Source organism: Hesperophylax consimilis, chromosome 4 (genome assembly GCF_061612785.1).
Source record: "Hesperophylax consimilis isolate HC1 chromosome 4, BYU_Hcon_1.0, whole genome shotgun sequence".
Lineage (NCBI taxonomy): Eukaryota > Metazoa > Arthropoda > Insecta > Trichoptera > Limnephilidae > Hesperophylax > Hesperophylax consimilis.
Window position 1 is genome coordinate 24,351,378 of NC_142839.1, and position 20,600 is coordinate 24,371,977.

A 20,600-nucleotide genomic window follows, 5' to 3' on the forward strand; every position below is an offset into this window, starting at 1 on the left:
GTTTTCTGCCCTTCTGGTTTCTTTAACCGTTTGAGTGCCAAAAAATTCATACAGTTGCTTGTAAAATGCCACCAAAAAAACATTATTTTTTATGAAACTATATATTTTTTAAAAACCCCATAAATTCTTTGAATTTTCAAGGATTTCGATGAATTTTTCGGTGTTTTATTAAAGAATATTGGTTTAGAATCACGCGGAGGAGGATCCCGAAGTCCAGGCGTTTCGAAAAAATGAGAATTTTCGGTAGAAAAATTGGTTCCGGGAGGTACATTTGAAAATGAGTAATTTCCGGTGTTACTCTCCATTTCTTGGTCACGATCCGAAGAATTACTGGAAATTCGCATCCTGCGGTTGAGAAACACAGGTATGACATCACTGACATCACTCTCATCAGAGCTACTCTTACTCGAACTTGAATTAGAGTGGAAATCGTCGCTCCCGCTGACAGACATTTCAGAGGACGCCCTCGACGTTATATTTTTTCAATTAACTAAAATAAAAAAAATAATAAATGAATCTGAAATTTTAACAGTTTACTAGGATCTTACAACTATTAAGATAATATTTACCAACGCCGCAGCACCACACCCGACGTATGCGCGAATCAGAACACGACTGACGCAATCGACGGAAATCGACGATCGGCAATCTTCGTTAAAACACGAATCGACGATTGGCAATCAAACGGTTAATAGCTAAATTAGTCATACGACAGCCAAAGCGTCGTCAGTTAACGCCGTGGATAAAATTGATGGCACGCACAGCACAACCGCCTTCGTCTGTTGTTTGCACGAACCCAGAACTGAAATTGCACAAGTGTACTTGAAAGTTTGTGGTAATACAACTTTTTAAGGTTTTTGGAACCTCTTCTTACCAGAACTTATTATTTACATCACATTTATCTAAGAGATGTACAAATAATATTGTTATATTTTCCAGGAATGTAATATGAGTACTATTCTCTTTTTTCCTATGCAATACTGAGGCCGATGAGGGGTTTGATCCACCCCTTAAAACGCCCTTGAACTCAAGTATACTTGAAGGTGGTATGGCCAGACCTAAGTATGTTTGTGAGTATGGATGCCATGAAGAGCCAGCAATAGGTAGGTACATTTTTAATTTCAAAAATTGAAAGAAGTAAAGATCACAAACATTGTTTTCACTGGTTGCTTTGTTGAACATTATTGTGAAAAACCATTCAGATAATTTTTTAACCAGTTACAGTACAAGCTTTTTTATTTTAACATTATCGTTCCATGATATTTCATCAAAATGACAATTAAACACACCTTTAAAAAATGATGTAGTCATTAAAAAAGATGAAACAAAAACTAGGTTAAATAGTTACCTATTTTTTGTTTCATCACTTTTCTTGACTTTGTATTACTTTTTGTAGGTGTACTGTCATTTTGATGAGATATTCGGTCACCCTAATATCCATGTCTTCCAGGGCAATGGGCAGTTGTTTTTATTCAGAAAGCTGATTTTGGAGTTACCTAGTTGTAGTAATCACTCCGCAATATTAACTTGCTAAGTATGAGGTAAAAGGCAGAAACGATATATGTTTTTTTGTTCAATGATTTCTCCTTCTTGTTTCGAAGATATGGTAGGATAGTAGTCTTGCTATATAGGAACCAGATATTGTTACAGCTTAATATATTTACCTCTGCAGGTGGCCAAAAGAGAAAATAAAATGTTCTATTAATCCATTTTTTTTATCTATAAAATCTACACTGACGCTCTCGGCTGCATAGTTAAGTGTGTCGATCCGTGTACTTATTCGGAAGATGTCTTGTTTTGGCTTCTTAAAAGGGGGAAATCATTTCAATAAACAATTTCAACAATGTGCTTCGAAAGTTTAAAGAAACAAAAAATGTAGTTTTTATGGAATAACTAGTGGACCCGGCAATGCTTCGCTATCGCTGATGTCTTTCTCGGGGTCTCCAATTTCTTCCACCATTCACTACTGTATACCACAATGTTACTGTTAAAAAACTACATAACATCGACTCTGTATCTAATTCCAGTGCAGAGATATTGCGTTAAGTATTCCTCGAGCATCCCCGACTTCTTCCATCATTCAAACCACTCTCTAAATGCTCCTGGCTCTAATACGAACAAAATTTTCAACAATTTCAGGCTATGTTTGTGTATTATGATGGAAAGCAACCAGTTGTTCTTTTCATTTGATAGTCGCACTCTACCTCGCTTTTTCCTATATTGGATGTAATATATTTTATCAGAGATAGTCAATGTTCTTGGCTTTGTCAGTGCCTTTGCGGTCACTGGAAACATTTATATTATTCCTCTGAGGAACCGGTTATTTTAGGAACCGATTCCTTTTGGAATATTGATAAAAAATTACTCAGATATTCTATAACCCCCCCACGTTTTCTTTCTTTTTGAGGAACCCTTCCTCGTTGGTCCCCGGAACTGGAACCGCAGTGACAACCCACTTCACGTAAAAACCATCTCTACATTTTACTCATTGGAACTTTTCAGGGTTTCTCACATCATTCATCCTGTTACCATTGTCTCATAGAAATGGTATAATGGTCAATTCTAAAATGTTCTGGTCAGTATAAATCGTCAATAGCTTCATCCAAACAGTTCACACAATACACATTCCCAACAAACAAATACATAATTGAGCTGGCAAAACAACATACGTGACGATAATAATATATTTGGGCATCTCCATGGTGTTCAACTATTGTTTGCACTTGTGTAGCTGATGCGTCGTGCCTCTGGGTCTGGACGAAGCAACTATTGTTTGCACTTGTGTAGCTGATGCGTCGTGCCTCTGGGTCTGGACGAAGCAACTATTGTTTGCACTTGTGTAGCTGATGCGTCGTGCCTCTGGGTCTGGACGAAGCAACTATTGTTTGCACTTGTGTAGCTGATGCGTCGTGCCTCTGGGTCTGGACGAAGCAACTATTGTTTGCACTTGTGTAGCTGATGCGTCGTGCCTCTGGGTCTGGACGAAGCAACTATTGTTTGCACTTGTGTAGCTGATGCGTCGTGCCTCTGGGTCTGGACGAAGCAACTATTGTTTGCACTTGTGTAGCTGATGCGTCGTGCCTCTGGGTCTGGACGAAGCAACTATTGTTTGCACTTGTGTAGCTGATGCGTCGTGCCTCTGGGTCTGGACGAAGCAACTATTGTTTGCACTTGTGTAGCTGATGCGTCGTGCCTCTGGGTCTGGACGAAGCAACTATTGTTTGCACTTGTGTAGCTGATGCGTCGTGCCTCTGGGTCTGGACGAAGCAATTGACAATTTATTTTGGCCATTTCTGGGGTGCTTGAGGTCAGGCGTTGGAAATGACTTTTTACCAATATTAAATGTTAAATTATCAGCTAGCAGATATTTTATTGAAAAGTTGAGGGTAGAAGAAAAAACCTAATGCAAAACATAATGCTGGATTGGGTACAAACCAAACATATTTCCAGGTATTTACACACCAAAATTCCAAGATAATGTTGATGATGATGGATTAATTGTATTTTGTGATGCAGAAAGATTAGTTTTGAAAGGTAAATAGATATTGGAAGGTTTTTCGTTATTATTTATTGATATATAAAGGCAACATATTTAATGACAAATTCATAACAAGTTTGAGATTTCATGATAATCTTTCACAGTAAATCTTACACCAGAAACATATAATTATTTACATACTTCATACAATATTTGATTCTCAACATTATCCTGCAATTTTTGACAAACTTTAGTAGAATATCAAAAATTAAACGGAAGAAAATCTTTACAACATTTATTGTGTTTGAAAAGCTTTGTTTCCAAGAATAAATACAATCTTTTAATTTATTGATTAAATTTTTATTATTGAATTTCTTTTTATCAGGCTTATCTAATATGTATTTCTTTTATTTTTAAAATGTTTATCTGTAGATATTGCACTCCTTAAATGAACTCATTTGTATTTAGAGTTTCAGGCTTACCAGTTAAATAGCTACAAAAACTGATTTCAAAGTTATAAACCACCAAAAAATAAAGATAAAAATTGAAAGATCATTCAAGGAATTCTCGTTATGAACAAAAAGTAGAATGTATATTTTATCAGAACCACAAGTTCAGTACGGTGTTGCCAAAAGCATATTGTATTACATATTAAGATGTGTATTAAGAATGATTGTTGAGTAGGTTGGTAGGTTGGTTGGTTGGTTGGTTGATTGTTATGAATGTAAGAAATGCCCGTTGCCGTTCGCAACAGAGCTGTTAAATGTGAATCCATTGAGTAAATGTCACAAATCTGGAGAAAGTGTCTACTGAACCCATGACTTGACTTGACTTTCATACATATTAGGTATATTAATATCTATATATTCACCGAGGTACATTCCAAAGCCAAAACGAATACAAGCACAGTTCATGAACACCCCAATCAATATGTAGTACGCAGAATACTTCAAAATGCATTGAAAACATTCACTGTAAATATTATCCTAGAGTAAACCGCAATTACAAATATAAAAATTCTACAAGATATTCTTATTTAACTGAAAATTTGACAAATTTGGAATGTACCAAAGTATTATCATCTATGGTCAATTTACTATTTATTGTAGTAACATAGACAGTGGCTCATAATCTATTTGTATACATTTATATTAATTATTTATAAAATAAAACTGTGAAACTATAACACATAGGCATGAATTGAAATTAAAGTGTAAATACAATTCATTCATTAAGCAATAATATATATATATATGTATAATATATGTTTAAATAACCACTATCATACTTCCAAAATTACAAATACATACAAAGGTAATAGCTATTTAAATGAATAAAGATATTTACAGAATACAATTTATATTAAACAGGATAATATTTTATATTGATAAGAGAGTCGCAATTAATGAACAATTTACATGCTTAGCTTTAAAATACGCACCTTGTACAAACATGTGCCAAAGTTCCGGAACTCTCAAATAATAGCTTTGCTTTTGCTAAAGTAAAAACAACCGAGTTATTTTATGTAATGGAACGGGAAGATTTTCTAAAAGTTTAAAATAATGTTATATGTACCAGGAAGTTAACAAATGATATAATAAGTTGACATTGACTTATCCTACGCTAAAACAATCCATTAGATGCAAGAATAATACCTCTACATCGAACAACAGAAGTACTTCCAGGTATATATTGCTTAGGTCGGTTGGTGACAGGTAGTACTAGGTAGGGTCGGCAAGCACATGTCCATTGTTCACTGTCCATTAACTGCAGTTCGTTAACATCCCGCACTGGAGAAACTTACCTACAATCTGGATATTTAATACGTACTTATTGTTTTGGAATGCAATCAAAAAATAGAGGTCCTCGATAAATAATTTGCATTCTAATCGCCGAAAGTATCACAATTAAAATATAATATTGTTTTTAAAACTAAAAATAATAAGAAATGCTACAAAACTCAAAATATAGTGACAAATGAACAAAATAACATGTATATCAATGAAGCATTTTTGATCATTATCTTCGTGTATATAAATATTTGCTTTATGAAATTCTTCAATGCAGCAACTTGAAAAGTGCAACTTGCCAATGCTTGATGGTGAGCCAGTCTTATGCTATTCTTCCCATTTTTACTTTCTCCCTGCTGAAAGAAAAAAACAACAGCGGATAAGTTAAACATATTATAATAATTACTATTACTGATATGGAGATGGTCATCAGCAGTCAGACCTATCCAGTAATCCAGGAGGTACATATAATGAAGTTCATCAAGGACGTCATTGGATGTTTGCTGAAGTATCTGATGGGATATCGGCCCTACATAAGATCAGTGTTTCTTGATCCTCTCCACATTTCCTGCAGCCATTAACACAAATTACACACTGGACCCACAGACACAGAGTACGCATCGCATTAACACATCTGGACAACTTACAATCCATACATTTTCTATGAAAGTAGATGCTTTAGAATCAAGGGAGATCTAACAGTCAGCATTTCAGCAAATGCAGTTCCGTCTTTACCCAATGGGCACGAGATGAGGGTGCCCCGGAACTCATGCCTATAGACAGGGCCGCCGAGAGGGGGGTTTAGGCAAATCATCGGGCCCGGAGTCCAAGCAATCGCAGTACTTACCTAATATTTAAAGCACCATTGAGAAGACTTTTTCAAGGAAACGGCGCAGTACAAGTAATCAAATTATTATTAAGCATATATAATACCTACAATAAATTGGAACGTTGTTTGAAACATAACTAGTTATCACAATAATATTGTTGTCATGCACGAATGTACCGCTACAATTTAGGGCGGCTATCTTAGAAGGCCTTCCCTCGGAGCCGCCATAATTTAGGACTCTCGACAAAAAGTTTATTTTATCGCAAATTGTAGTATGCATTGCCATCTAAGGTAATTATTTATATAACAGTAGGGGGGGGGGGGTGCCAAATCGATACACAATCTATTGGATACAGGACTTTGAAAAAAATATTTAACGTTTTTATTTAAGCAGAAAATGTTGCTTGTGCAATTATTGAGGACTTGGATGGACGGAGGAGGGAGAAATCGCAACGCCTGGTGAGAATATGAAGCATTTGTCCACTCGGCTACTAGCCGGTTAAGCTGATTTTTTTTAAGGCTTCTGCTGTACTAATACTGAAAGATTTTTATCTGACTTTCCGAAAAACGAAAATCGAAAGCATTTATTAGTTTGATCTCCGACTTAGAAAAAAGTTTGCAAGATGCATTTTTTCGGTGTCTTTGTGAACTTAATAATTCATATACCACTCCATTCTCCTGACGATAAATACATGTTTAAAAAGAATATGACACAAAGCACGATTTTTAGGGTGGCTTGCCTAATTAAAAAAAAGATATATCCAGGGTTTTCCAATAAGAGGTGTTATTTTGACATTCAATCGTAAAAGATCAATGGTTTCGTTGCTTGTGTGGCACGTAGCGCCGTCTTGTTGAAAGTAAACATTGTCCAGATCAATACCATCCAATTCCGGCCATAAATCATTAATCATCTCTCGATAGCGATCCATTCACCGCAACTGTTGCTCCAGCCTTATTTTCGAAAAAGTAAGGTCCAATGACTCCGCTGGACCATAAACCGCACCAAACAGTCACACGTTGAGGATAGAGAGGCTTTTCAACAATAACTCTCGGGTTTTCCGAGCCCCAGATGCGACAATTTTGTTGTTGACGAAGCCACCGAGGTGGAAATGGGCCTCATCACTCAAGATGATTTGCATTTGATTCACTCAAGTGAATTTTAATGCGTCGTTGAAGCGTGTATCGTTCCATTTTTATTAATGGCGTAGTTTCTACTTGTCAAATGTAAAAAAAATGACAGCTTCAAAAGTAACATCTACCGAAATAGCGGGCTATTCAAAATAACACCTCTTATTGGAAAACCCTGTATATAAGAATAAATATATGTGTGTAATTATTTTTATTTGACTTTTCCAATTGCAAAATACATTTTCATTCCACAATTCAATATAACAGAAGTGGCATTTTAAAATTATAAAAATTATTTTTAACTCGGCTCAGAGCACTGTCTTGCGCAAACGCCTTCAATAAAATTATTTTTAACTCGGCTCAGAGCACTGTCTTGCGCAAACGCCTTCAATAAAATTATTTTTAACTCGGCTCAGAGCACTGTCTTGCGCAAACGCCTTCAATAAAATTATTTTTAACTCGGCTCAGAGCACTGTCTGGCACAAACCCCTTCAATAAAATTATTTATAACTCGGCTCAGAGCACTGTCTTGCACAAACCCCTTCAATGAAATTAAAGAAACATTTTATGAGGTTTAATGTTTTCAAAATGTGCCCACAAACTCAGTGTGTCTGTGGGTATTTTGGTCTGAAATACAAAATTGAGTTTTGTTTCAAATAGGCCACGCTACCCTTATGTGGAAAAAAAAAGGTTTTTGCATAAGTCACATTTAAAATAGACTGCATTTTGAATCTTAGATCTGCCCCTGTTTAGAAACTACACTTATCACATCACACACAACGCAATCCTACTCTCCCCACGCAATGCAGATCCACAACGAGGGTGGTAGTGGAAGGCCTTCCACCGAGTTGATTTGATATTTGAGGTTATGTTTGTTTAAGCGTTGGGGATTTATCGACATTTATTGCTTGTTTTGTCTTTAAAATAGGATATAAACTAATATATTAAGTGATTTATAACAAAAAAAATCCATTGAACATCGCGATACTATGATTCAAATTTGCATTGCGTGCGTAGTTGCATACTTGGGCACAGCGTGTCGTTACCTTTAGTGTTTTCCACAACAGCTTTATGCGTCTCGTTAGGAGGAGGTGTCCTGGTTTCTATCCATATTTAATAGTTGCATGGCTCACTTGGGATGGGTTTGCAATGTTAGTTAGTTACATAGTTATAGTTAGTTTGAGTGTGAACATACCGGTACGTTTAGTCGGTGATATCACTTGCAGCAGTTGCCCGCCTGCTTTGGGGCCTCTCCCTCAGCCAGGCGTCGGCCCTGTCCACTGCCTCCCACTCCGCTTGCTTGTTCATTCTTTGGTAATTTCTTGGCTACAAGTAAAGCAGGACAGTTAGTAGATCTACCTCTTATATACATCTTTAATCAATTTGTTATGAATAAAGGATCTAGTGAAAAGTCACTAATCTGATAGCTCCAAGGTCATCTCATTATATAACACACGTATAATAATAATACAATAATCTTTATTGCATTAAATTAGCAACTATATCTAAAAATAAATGTTAAATATAGTGCATATTGGATTATAAATTAGATACATTAAATGAACATAGAAAATGTATATGTAAGTGTATATGCAAAAATGTATATGTAAATAGTAGAAATGCATAGTTATGAGTTGAGGTTCCTAATAACCCACCTCACTTGGTTAGCCTGTGTTGAGAAATTATGTAATTTTCCATATTATTTTATTATATTTTGTTACGTAATACGATCGCTTAACAACTTGTGTTACCCCACTTTCCCCCATGGCCACGGTCATGTTAAATGCATGTGATAGACCACCCGCGGCGACCCTTCGCCCAACGTGGGGCGCCAGTGCTAAGAAATGGTTATGACCCATCTGGACTTGAACCAGGTGTAATGCAATTTGCTAACTCAGTGTAAAAAGGTAGGCCGATGAGAACTCGAATCCATCAGGGGTGGGGAGCTTCTTAGTTCATTTCTTCGTCCGTCGGTCAGGGATGGGGCAGGTCAAAGCAATAATTACTCATGAATATGAAGGACACAGGTATATTTAACATTTTCTAAAGAAACACAGGGTTGAATTGAATCTGACTCTCTCTCTCTTCCTCTCTCTAGGACGACCGGGTGAAACGGGGATTATTACATGAATTTACCGATTTGAACACAAGAAAGGGTATACTGAAGATGCTTACTGAACTCGCCAAGGCAGGGCTGTGGACATCTTGATTCTTGTGCACTTTTGCTCGCGAATATAACCGAGATACAGGTCCGACAGGCGAGTTTAAATAATGAATCCAAAACATATTGAGACTGGTATGGCATAATATTAATTACAACTATTATGAGTTTGTTAAAAATACATAAACTACGCGTGACTTTGTTCTTAGCGTCATGTTGAGAGCTTTAATCTTTGTTAAACGCGGGACGCTGCTTACGCAAAGGCGGGTGATTCTTGACTGCCGCGCGGAGAATTCCTGCCGCCGTGACAAGATGGTGGCCGAACGGTCGCCGCGGGTGATCTATCACGTGCATTTAACATGACCGTGGCCATGGGGGAAAGTGGGGTAACACAAGTTGTTAAGCGATCGTATTACGTAACAATTTATAAATATACTCTTTTTGTCTTTTGTGTGGAAGAATATTTTAGCGAGAGGAATCTATATTTAAACCCATAGAACGGGAAATACATCCCTACACTGGTTGCACCGGTGATCGGAAAGTTTTTGTTTTTTGTGTAAAGTTTGTGCGAAAATATATATATTTTTTGAAACGTAATACAAATACATACATTTTTTACACATAGGACATCACCAATGGCTCAACACTGATTTTAACTTCAGTATATGTAATAGTAGGCTTTAGGAATGTACAAAAGTAAGCTTTAATTTCAGAAGTTAATTTTCTAGTTTGCTCAACTCAACACAGTGACAATTCAACACACTTTTAAAAAGTGATATAAAGTCATTAGAAATGATGAAATTTTTTTTTTAAACCTAACCTACTTAACCCAGTTAATAAAGTTTTTGTTTCATCACTTTCCATGACTTTATATAACTTTTTAAAGATGTGATGAATTATCATTTTGATGATTTATCCGGTCACCGGTGAGTACTACGTAAAAAATTTCATTCTAAGTGTTATTTTTAAAGATATAGCTGTTTAATACAAAATACATTTTCTCGAATGGGACCTTTGTTTTTTCCCGCTCTAAGCGTGCTAATACTATCTAGAAGAATGTTAAAAATTTTTGTCGCTACAAATATCTAAAGTTACGTTGACCAAAAATAGTATGAGGAATTTGGAGTAAATCTTTGCAAGCATTTTGAGTAGAGAGTGTTTAATATTCTTTTATGTAACAAAAAGAGAGATTACGCGGGAGTTCTCAGCAAAAGGACCATATCATTTACCCACCAAAGAGAGATTACGCTGGAGCTCTCAGCAGAAGGACCATATCATTTACCTTCCAAAGAGAGATTACGCTGGAGCTCGCAGCAGAAGGACCATATCATTTACCTTCCAAAGAGAGATTACGCTGGAGCTCTCAGCAGAAGGACCATATCATTTACCTTCCAAAGAGAGATTATGCTGGAGCTCGCAGCAGAAGGACCATATCATTTACCTTCCAAAGAGAGATTACGCGGGAGCTCTCAGCAGAAGGACCATATCATTTACCTTCAAAAGAGAGATTACGCTGGAGCTCGCAGCAGAAGGACCATATCATTTACCTTCCAAAGAGAGATTACGCGGGAGCTCTCAGCAGAAGGACCATATCATTTACCTTCCAAAGAGAGATTACGCTGGAGCTCTCAGCAGAAGGACCATATCATTTACCTTCCAAAGAGAGATTACGCTGGAGCTCTCAGCAGAAGGACCATATCATCTACCTTCAAAAGAAGGTGGTAAACAAAGACTAGAAGAATATATATGTATTTATTTTTTTTAAAGAAAGACAAACATACCCGTGTTAGGAATAACCTGACAATATTTAGATCTTCTACCACCACCACAATAAGCTCTCTTTCCGCTCACGAGTCGATTCTGGCGACACTACCGAACGCTCACCGAGTGAGGAACTCTCCAAAGAGTGCTATACATTGGGTTTGGTAGCAATTGCGCCGGTATGCCAGTGAAATAGGTTCCTAAGCAAAAAGGTGTACTCGTGCCAATGGAAGGTTTTACGAATAAATACATTTTGATCATAATATTTGAGGACTTACCGATGGCTAGAAATATTTCATTGACATTCATGGCCGTCTTGGCACTGGTTTCCATGAAGAGAAGTCCGTTTTCATCTGCATACGCTTGCGCCTCCTCATACTCGACCATTCTCTTGTTGGCTTGATCTGTTTTGTTGCCGGCCAGAGCTATGACGATGGTCGGTGAAGCCTGCCTTTGGAGCTCCTTGACCCACGTTTTTGCACGTCCGAATGTGTCCTGCAAAATAATTTTAATGAGATAAATTGAGAAATATGGAAGGTCAGATTTAACCTGATCAAAGTCGCATATTTGATCCATCGGTGGATATCCAAATGGATGGGACAAACGCAGATGTTGCATATATGGAATTATTGGATGGGGAGGTGCATTCAAAACCTCTCTCTTGCCTTTAAAAATCGCCCAGAGAATATTAATAAAAATAATTTTAAATAAGCCATATGATTACCCCACCACCAGATTATTTAAAGAATTTAAAGTCCCTTCACTGCCAATCATTTATAAAGATTCTTTCAACAACGAAAATCAAACACTGTTTTGGAACAGCAACAGACCTAATGTGCATGGTTCTATAACCACTCCGTACTGCAACACCACCACAGCCCAACAATTTTATAAATATAGTGGAGTGAAATGCTTTAACCAATTACCCCCAGATGAAAGATTACAAAAAAAAATATGTTAAATTCAAAAACAGAAATAAAATTTTAATTCAGTAGTATTTCTTCAATTATTTCACTTTTAAAATAATATGTATCATAATTCTCTAAAATAATATTAGATTTTTTCTATTAATTTTTCACAGCAATTGTTTGCAAATTTTATTTTATTTTTCTTTCTTTAAAATAATAATATAGTTGAAATAGTAATTAATTACGTTTCTCCACCTTTTTAACACGAACGTTTGTTAAAAAAAAGGTGTATTACGATAATGTTTCTGATATTAAAAAAAAAAAAATCTTTGTAATATGTATAAATTAAACTGTACCTCATTAAACAAATAAAAAGATTAAAAAATATATAATAAAGTTTTAAGCCTTAATAATGGAAAAGCAGTTATGGATTGAGGATAAATTACAGCTTCATTCAGATAGAAGTTTTAGATAATGTTTTACAATATTATCATTTGTACGGGTGGAAACAATATATTATGACGGATGATAATATGAGTGTGAATTTCCTAGCTCACAGCGCTTGCCTTGATTTTAAGCTATTTTGAACCTTCAATGATCCAGCACACTAAAATATATTTTATTCGCTTGATGAGTAAATAATGTACCTTAATATTATTCTAACCTATCGTTTCCCTTACCCTTACCCGGCTTTGCTCGGGGACTTATGAATAGTTTGGGGTGACGTTGTGATGATCTCATAAGGTTTAGCCAGCGTTAGCAATGTAAGCGCCCGAAATATTATTTTTTTCAACTTGATTACAAAACATCGACTTTTCTCTACTTTCTATAAATGTTAAATGCGTGTATTATTTATTTAAACCTTCCAGAAGAAATTCTCTAAATGATAGTGAAAACCCTATCAAAATCCGTTGCGTAGTTTAGAAGAACTAAGCGCACAAACAGACAACCGCAGATAGCGACATTATTTTTTACTATTTAGAGAATGTTTTTATTATTGATACGAGATGATAAATAAACCAAAACCCCGCCACTGGATAACACGCCAACCAGACCTCCGGCGCAGGATCGGAACGGATTGGTTTGAACGCTACGACAGCGGGTCACCCGGCCGCCGCTTGATAGACACGCAGTCGCGTTCGAGCTCCATAAAAAAGGCTGACTTTCGAAGCAAAAGTCAGTTCTTCTGGAGCTGCAGACTCCAGCTGTTACCAGCAGTTAGCTGGCAAAACTACTATGGACTGTCCGACTGTGGAAGTTCCCCTCAGGACCGCGATTGCCCCTTTGGGAAGTAGAACAACGCTAAGTCTAGAGTGTCGCGTGTAAAAGCAAATTACCATAGATTAAATTCAGTGATATAGACACTCAGTAGTACTAAGAATTGTGAAATAGACACTCCCTATCTTTAAGAATATTATATGTGAACCGTTTAAATAAAACTAACATTTGTAAATAAAATTACCATCACAAAGACACTTGATTTTTTTTGAGCCCCATTGATGCCTCCCCCCTATCATTATTATTAAAATTAGAGAGAAAAAAACATTTCTCTGGATTTAAGTAGCTTTCCTGAGGAAACTTCATAGGACAGATAAATATATAAAGACTGTATAAATATATTATCTGGTAAGACAGTGTAATTTATTTACGAAAAGTTATTATGAAAACAGTGTCAGGTGGAGTACGGCGGGAGATTATATAGATGAACCAAGGGTTCATATAATATTATCAAGTTAATCAACCATGAAAGGATAAAGAAAAAATACAAATCTAATAAGAGCCAGTTTCACAGAATTTAAACGATCCATCAAATTTGAAAGTTCATTTTCAAGTTCTGCTATTATATAATTAGTGTTAATTTGTATCACATAACAGAACTTGGATAGAACTCTCAGAGAACTTGAAAATTTACTTGGTGAATTGTTCAAATTCTGTGAAACAAATGGCCCGGTCTCATTAAAAATACTTTTGAACAATTAATATTTTATAAAGGACAAAGGACTTGGAACAAAGACATTTTCTTTATCATATCAATCTATATTGAGGATTAATTTGGTGTGGAGATGTTTTTCTTACTTGAACAACAATAATAAATTGTTGTCATTATCTTTAGTATTTTTATTACAATATTTATTGCTTCCTTCTCAGTAGATAAATTAATAAATTATTTGGATTACAGCTTGACAGGGATAACTTTGCAGTCGGCAGCATTGCTATTGTTGATGTTGTGGAAATAAAAAAAAATAGATTTATTATTATGTTAAAAAAATAATAATTTTTGGTTTTCACCCCATCAATTTTGGTCATTAGTTTGTTAGTTTTAATAATACAGAATTGCAAATTCAACTATGTGGCTCATTTTAATTTAAATTAACGTGATGGGTTAAGAATACTTTTTTATTTCAATTAATTTAATTACATTATTATTTAATACGTATTATTATGAATGGACTAAGTTCAGAGTTATTACTGTTAGACATACAACTGGTTTAGATTTTATCTATTTTGTACAAAATAATGGTGTTTAACTGCAGTTGTCATTCTTTAGACGGACACAGACTAATATGGTGTAAGGATAATAATGTATATTTTACTTTTATAAATTGTCCTATTGAATACTTCTTCATTGTGAACCATGATTTAGAAGAAAAAAAAATTGTTCCTTGTTATAAGAATGAGCTAAAAAAATTAACACATTAGTGGGGAGATGCTTCTACTAGGTGCAGTTTGATAAGGATAATTTTGCAGGTGAAGTAACAAACAAACTTTTGGCATTGACAAAACTAAAAATTGAACCCCCTACCACTATTCCCTGCCTACATAAATCGAATATTTTTTTTTATATATATTTTTTATTTATTTATTTATAATATTGAATGCTGTAAGACCCTGCTCAGAAAAGTTCTACACTGTATTGCGCTGTAGATCATTACCTTACTATAACGAACTTAATCACTCAGTTTATGTCAATTGCTTACTGGCCCGTGGGACAAAGGGCTAAGTCTCAACATTCCTCAAATTATCAATTTATACCAAAATATCTATATAAATGGTATTAAAATTTAACAATCATTGAGGGTTAAAATCACATACATACATAAATTTGCCCTTTTGTTTGTTTGCAATTCTTATTTTCACTTCACTTTTCCAGAATCAACTGTTTGTTTTTTCTCCTATACATAGCATGTAGAATACATAATAGTAGTACAGTAGTCAACCGCAATTTGAAAAACTTACGAGACTTTTTTTATTATTTATTTTATATGAAATTAGTAAAAACTGAAGTAATATTAACATTTATAATACATTTGTTTAATAAAATAAGTGTGTTTTTATATTTGTTTTCGTTAAAAAAACGTAAAGAGAACCATTTAATTTTTTTTTTATGTTTGCATAAAATTTTTAACATTTCAAAATATATGTTTATTTCTAAAAATAAAATTTCATCACATTTCTAAAACAGTTCTCGGATACGTTCAGAAATATTCCATTTATTTGGATTTTATTGCAAATTACAAAGCGGAAATACTCCAACCTTCGGACAAAATAGGCGCAAGGCCTGAAGAGTTAAAATGATATGTCGTTATTCTCCCAGCAAATATTGGTAAAATCACAAGAAATTAATATTCAATGCAAGTCAATCTGTACATTAACGGTTCGTTGCCACCACACCCCTAACAGGAATGCTTACGTCCTCAAATTTTTTGACAGTGAATCTGATAACCACTCGAGCGATGGCGTATTTACAAAAAAGTGCATCGAGTGATGAGAGGTTTCCGGAGATTTGGTTTTGGATTCACCCATGCTCATTCAAAAAATCATACCTCCGATTATCAATACAGATACATATTTATCCCATATTTGTGGGTTTTATAAAAAAAAAAACAAATCATAGAAAATAAATTGGAAATAACTATCCATCTAAATTTAGAAATCCATAGCTCAAGGCCTAGAGCTATGAGACCTAAATATGGGTAACCATTGTTCAACTGTTCAGCAATATATTATTTGTGAAAAAAAAATTTCACACAGTTTTACAATTTTTTTTTTAATCTTTAAAATTAATTTAAGTGTTTGAAGAATATTCAATGAGTGAACTTACTTGATTAGTGATATCATATACTACAATAGCTGCCTGCGCCCCTCTATAGTACATGGGTGCTAAACTGTGATACCTGAAAACAAATGGAAGCCTTGTAAGTGAGAGAAAGAAAGTACCCAGACATTTTTCAAATGTCAACAGAGGAAACCACGTTTATAAAGTGTAATACCTATTTCTTTGATCAATACATATTAAAATATTGGTAATTATGTATTTTACGTCTACCACGTCCAGGACAATGATAAAATTAAACAGCTGCAATGTCAATAATATTATTATAGAGGGAAGACAGTTTACGTATAGATCCCGTGAGCACTTGGCCATAGGCCCATTGTGGTATCTCCCATTTTACCTCATTTCTTTAACAGTAACCCGGTCCCTTTGATAAAGTTCACCAGGGTTGTCATTGGATATGTCTTCTGGTTCCACAATGTGTCTCCCCAGGTATCTGAGCCTTGTTCCCAACAGAGCAGAACATTGGCACCATATTTCATACTTCATCCTCTTCACATTTCCTGCATCTATTGGTGTTTTCCGCTCCCGCACGGGTCTCCTGAGATGGCAGTCTTACCAGTTCCCCCAGTGAGTTTCTGTCCATATTGAGTAGTTGCCTGGTTCGTTTTCAGTGTCAAAAAGTATGCAGCAAGTTTTAAGTAAGCAGAAACTATTTTAAGTCTCTCACAAGATTTGGTTTCATTTGGGGTCAGTTACTAATTTGCGTATTTGAAATTACCAGTATTTTACACTTCAGTTCATATAGTGACGAAATTCCTGTGGTCGAAATTACCAACCTTTTACAGCTTAAGCTTAAATGTTATATGACGAAACACAATTAACCATACGTATTTAAAAAAAGATGTCACTAGCTAAAAGCTGATTTGGTGGCCACATCATGGTAAAATATTACCATAAAATATTTTCGTGAATTCAGGAAAATTAATCTGAACATCACGTTTATTAATTTAAATGCCACCGTGTATGTAAACAAAGAAAATGTTTTCTGTATAAATAGAGTGTTGTATAGGGTACGGAACATCTTGTATAGGGCTATCAGATTCTTCAAGAGTGACCAGCTGCTAACCCCATTCAATGTCAAGTACGCCCAACAATTGAATTTGAAAGCCACCTATCTGGGCTGGAGCCCCACAATAGTTGATAAACCTACTCGATTCTGTGCAAAAGAGTGCGGTCCGTATGATTGACTTTAATGCAGATGCAATGTTGGCATGCTGAGTTTATTCTACAGGTCTTTTAATGGAGCCTGCTCTAAGGAGCTAGCAGCATCGATCCCCGGTGCACCAATGCACGTGTGCGAAACTCGACGTACACGAGCGGAACACCCGTTCACAGTTGATGTTGGCTTCATGAGAACGGGCCACTTCTTCGACTCGTATGCGTGACGAGCTACCGGCATGTTTTGTTTTTGCTCCCTCAAATAATCCGGGACTCTTCAATATCTGCATTAATAAATCCCTTCTTACAGCCCCTACCTTAACCCACTAACATAGTTCCCCTGCTTTGCACTACAGACAGTGACACTCTTGTGAAGTGTCACATAAAAAATAAAGCTAGGTTTAGTTTTGATGCTGCATTAATGGTTTGACAACTTTAACAGGCAAACCCCGTTTATCAAAAACAGATTTTTTCAAATATTCCATTAGCACTATACTTGTATAACTTTTATTGACAAATATTGCTCAGATAATAATGCACAAGTATAGATTACATTCCAAAAAGAATTGAAGAAAATCTTTTTAAAAAATGCTGTCCTGTAGAGGTTTTCGCATATTAGGAGATGTCAACAATTTAATGGTGGCACCAACTGCATAGCATAGACTGATACACTCAGTATAAACACGGATATAAAAATAACCACAGTAAAATAATCTTTGCAAGTGTTGTTATCATCATATAATCGTATTTAATCTTGTCTTGGTTTCTTCAAAGCATTTGACATTTGTTAATTCAACCGTATGTGAGTCATCATGGTAATAATAAAAATAATACTATCTTTATTATTATGTATTGGAGTAAGATTTTAAGAAGTAAACATAGCTGATAAAACATACCTATTAGTTGTAGTATTAGTGTTCAAATGTCAGACAGACATTTTCAGCTGAAATTCCTATGAACAATAACAATGAATTTAACCAAATGTGAATAAATCCTACCTTTCTTGTCCGGCTGTATCCCAAATTTCAAATTTAACATTAGTATCATCCAGGCAGACAGTCTGTGTGAGGAAGGCGGCACCTATAGTGCTCTCCTGATACTCGTGAAACTGTCCCTTCACAAACCTCAGCACTAGTGAAGACTTGCCTACAGCCGATTCTCCCAGGAGAACCAATTTAAACTGACATATCTTGCCTTGGGGAGCACCGTTGGGCCTCTGAGCACTTCCTCCTCTGTTAGCCATTTCTGAGAAAGAACAAGGAAAAGTTTATTGCAAACATCCAATATAAACATCCTTTTCAATTGAGCACATTTCCACACAAATATGCAGGTTCAAATAGGTCAAAAGATGATTTGTCATTTAACAAGTTGTAGCTACATATTTGAAGGGATCAGCACATTTTGGAGTCGTTTGTTCGACAATAATTGGATACAATGAGATTAGGGCGTTTATTAGACTAGAAAAATACCACAATGAGATATCTCTTTAAATAATTAGATAACAATAAATTGAGATAAATTAGTGCATGTACTGACTTTCAATATAAATAAAGTTCGATCAGCTGGCATATTTGACAGATTTCGAATCCTTCCATTGATACTGCTGAAAGCTCGACATGAATTTAGTGTAGCGTAATGTAAAATAAATAAGTCGCGGGATTAATCAACCCATTGTGACGCATTTATACTATTACTAGCAATAATAAAATGAAGGTTTAACCTACCTTTAAATTGTTAAGCTGACCGCTTGTTTCAGCTTTAAATTGGGTGATATATATCCAAATGATATTATTTCGGTCAACAATATCATCAATAATAAAATATGAACTGTTCACGAATGACAGGGACCAAAAAGATCACAGCAAATATGGGAGAAACACCAAAGAATGAACATGGAGAGTTCGCGTGGCTAGAGTCCCGGCGACAGTACTCAATTCACAGGCGTCAGTCAAATGTGTCTAGTCTCACGGAAGCCACATCACAGTCACACTGGAAAAGTGAAAAGGAAGAAAGAGCAGCAGAAGATACTAAAATGGAACCGTAGGTATTTGATATTGAAGGAGCCAAATTTTAGCAAATAAAATCATTCAAATTAATTCAATTTGTATCTTCTGACTGGATTGCGTAAGCTTTGATTGCTAAAACAGAATAATTTATTGTATGGATGTTTCATTTAAAAAATATTAAAACTCTAAATAGGTACCGTAACCGCAAATTTATAAAAAAATAATCTTTATTTGGAAAAACGATACACTTGTAGAATTCCGCTGCAAGCTTAGTAAGCAAAGCATATATAAATAGTACAAGGTTTCAATTCAATTACTAAAAGAAATAACTATTTATATCGTTGGAGATCGTTAAAGATGCATAGTTTCGTTTTTTCTCAATAAAGTTAAGTTTAAAGTTTATGAAATACGAATACAAACTAAAAACCTATTTTGTGCATGTCTACTTAAACCCCGACATATATGTGTCTCCATTAGATATTTAAGTTGAAATCAAGTGTTGTTTTTTTAGAAAGACTTTGCTTACAGTGGAGACAAGTTTACCAGAGAAAATTTTAGAATTCTTTGATTAAACACCCAAAACCCTTTCACTTTTCCTGTTTGTTTATTATATGGACCTAAAAAGCACTGGACAGAGCATTAGTGCGCCATTGTATGAATGTTATTGAAGCCAAATCTAGGGTGGGGGGAAATTGCCTGGCAGCCATCGTGTGTGACTACTTTGGAACTGATTTGTATGCAAAGTGGTGCATATTGAACCATTATTATTTTATTTTTGTGTTGTTAATGCAGTTATATCGGCTTATGATTTTTGGAGTATTTGATAACACAAGAAATAAGATACGTCATCAAAAAAATCAAGAACGTTTGGCATATACGGACATCTTCCCACTCACCCCGTGGTTTCAGGGCAAATGTTTGTCGAATTGCTCCGTCCAGGGCTTTTTAGGTCCATTGTTTATTATCGCTGTGTTTTGAATGATTTTTTCTAATTGAACATTTAGCCCCGATTTTTTCGCGTATCAACGATATTGTCTTTACTTACATTTTCATATTGCAACTGAAATTTTTGATACATAAATATTACGATTACCCCCTAAAAGAAATTGGGTTTTTCTGAACAATATTACCATTTCCCCATATTAGTAATTTAAAGTAGGCTTTATTTATGGGCAGTACATTGAAGCACATTGAAGTATTTGAATCAAGAATAGAAAGATCGTAATATAATATCACTTCGAATGTTTACAGCGTTTTTTTTAGG

At 35.2% G+C, this 20,600-nt stretch overlaps 1 protein-coding gene across 2 annotated transcripts; it reads right to left on the bottom strand.

Moving 5' to 3' along the window:
- Nucleotides 1–3,575: 3,575 nt before the first annotated feature.
- On the bottom strand, nt 3,576–19,315 carry Rab5 (RAS oncogene family member Rab5). Of its 2 annotated transcripts, none has more exons than XM_089651539.1 (6): nt 19,055–19,315; nt 18,329–18,575; nt 16,158–16,230; nt 11,426–11,642; nt 8,421–8,551; nt 3,576–5,621 (listed from the first exon to the last, which is right to left on the bottom strand). In XM_089651539.1, exons 2-5 carry the CDS (start codon nt 18,571–18,573, stop codon nt 8,442–8,444), a joined length of 645 nt encoding a protein of 214 aa, XP_089507665.1. In that variant the 5' UTR covers nt 18,574–18,575; nt 19,055–19,315; the 3' UTR covers nt 3,576–5,621; nt 8,421–8,441. The 2 variants fall into 2 exon arrangements, with proteins under 2 accessions (XP_089507665.1, XP_089507664.1); XM_089651538.1 differs by having other exon boundaries at nt 3,582–5,624; nt 19,055–19,311.
- Between the last annotated feature and the right edge of the window lie 1,285 nt (nt 19,316–20,600).